The 1963-nt window shown below is 36.6% G+C and overlaps 1 protein-coding gene across 1 annotated transcript in view; it reads right to left on the bottom strand.

The window, feature by feature from the left end:
• Positions 1–229: 229 nt before the first annotated feature.
• The window catches only part of MNDA (myeloid cell nuclear differentiation antigen), a 31435-nt gene continuing 29701 nt past the window's right edge, over positions 230–1963 (bottom strand). Inside the window, exon 7 of the mRNA XM_012659445.1 lies at positions 230–250. Within this exon, the coding sequence (XP_012514899.1) occupies positions 230–250 (21 nt within the window). The remainder of the gene's footprint in view (positions 251–1963) is intronic.

Genomic DNA, 1963 nt, shown 5'->3' on the forward strand with positions numbered 1-1963 from the left:
TCTTTAAGGGAGTCTATATCTTTGACCAATTCCATTAATTTGTCCACACAGGCAGCACCTGGGAACTTTTCTACCATCAGATCAGAAATCCTAATTCTGTTATAATCATCTTGCATTTTTCTTGTCAGTTGTAAGTCATCGGCCAGTAAGGATTTAACTACTCCAAAGTGATAATCATTCATGTTCTCTAATCCTGTCAGCAGAACAATTTTCTTGTATTCACTCATAATTATTCAAGTTCTAGCTCTACCTACAAGAGAAAAATGACATACAGTGTTGCACATTTATGCAGACAATGTAAAATATGAGTTACGCCCATGTGAGTGGCCCATGCCAGTAATTGTCCTTGGATGTGTATGAGAAAGAGAGTCTAAATTACCAGATGTGTCACTATGAAAAATGGATCAATACTTGATGTATTAGGAAATTCAAAGATGTTCTACCCTTATAATGTTGATAGTTGAATTTGGTCAAAGATGGTGTGGTGGAAGAATGTTTGGAAACAGGTAATTGTTGCACGTTTAGAGTATGCGCTTTGTGATGTCAAAATCCTTCCTTCCTCTTTTCATCTTTTATTGGGGCTGGGACCCATCCCCCAATGCCTGCTTCGTGGTTCCTGACTCTTCCCACAGCCACTGTGAACGAAGTGGCCTATGTGTAAATGGGCTGCAGCCTCCTGCCTTATACGAATAACCTTCTGTCATAGCACTACAGCTCCATGCTGGGTACCAGCCCTAGTACACTTGGCTCTTCCCTAATCAGCTCTAATTAGCATCCTGTCTCTCTGGGGCTTGGGCTTGGAGCTTGTTCTGTGTCTTACCTGTCCATATCACTGTCGTTTTGCTGGCCTTCTATATGCTCCCTAGTGTAGAAATGTGGCATTTATATTTTGGCTTTGATTCCATTACAGTCAATTACTTTCCTTTTACTAGGGCTTACTTTTACTAAATAGTTCTTTCAGTCAACCAGGTAGGTTTGTTTTTATAAATGCATGGCTTTATCTGTCTTGAAATCCTTCAGTAAGTTTCCATTTTCTTTGGTAAAAATTCCTGCTCGTTTCCATGACTTGAAGGGCTTTGAATAAACTGTATTTTTTTCTGTTAGTTTTGTATTTATTATGTTTTATGCTCTAGTAATATATAGCATCTTTCCTAGTCAGTTCTTGTTATTGTTTATTCCTTTCCTGCTGTGTGAAAAATGATTCCCACTTTTTCTCTTCTGATTACTTCCCTACAGCCTTCAATGCTCAAGGGAGGATTGAGGTCCTGGAAGCTATTATGGTCCTCAGTTTCACTTATCTGGACATCTTCAATACCTGCTGTACTTCCTTGATGACCCTCTCAGTGGATGGCATGGATTTCAAGTTTCTATTTAAATTTATGAGTTCCTTTAGTTTGCAGAACACATGTTTGTGCAACTTTTATATAATTAGCATGTTCGAATTCTTTGACTTTGAATTATTCCTTTTTGAGAGAACGTGAGTGTTCCCAGATTGATTAGGCTCATCAAATTAAGAAAAACTCCATGCTAGCACACATTGTAGTAAGATTGAAGAATAGTAAAAACAAAGTAAAAATACTGAAAACTTACAAAATTATCAAGTAAAACACTTACAGTGATTGAAGAATCTTATTGAACAGTTGGTAGCAGGTCAAGAGAGTAATTTTTATATAGTACTAGTCAAAAATGTTATGCCTGAAATTTTAAAACTTAAGAAATTAAAAAAATGAAAAGTTTTTTGTGGATTGGGGTGTTGCAGTGTTGGGAAGAGATTGGAGCTAGCAGGAAAGTGCAGCTGCAAACTATATTTGCAAAATATCCATAGAATATATACAAAGGGAAATAGAAGGAAACCAAAATATGTCATTTCATAAAAATCAACACAAGGAAGGCAGTAAGGGAGGAAACGAGGAGCAAAATAGCTATAAAACGTACAGAAAATAAATAACAAAATGGCAATAAT

The sequence above is a fragment of the Propithecus coquereli genome, unplaced genomic scaffold (assembly GCF_000956105.1).
Source record: "Propithecus coquereli isolate 6110/MARCELLA unplaced genomic scaffold, Pcoq_1.0 Scaffold610, whole genome shotgun sequence".
Taxonomy (NCBI): domain Eukaryota; kingdom Metazoa; phylum Chordata; class Mammalia; order Primates; family Indriidae; genus Propithecus; species Propithecus coquereli.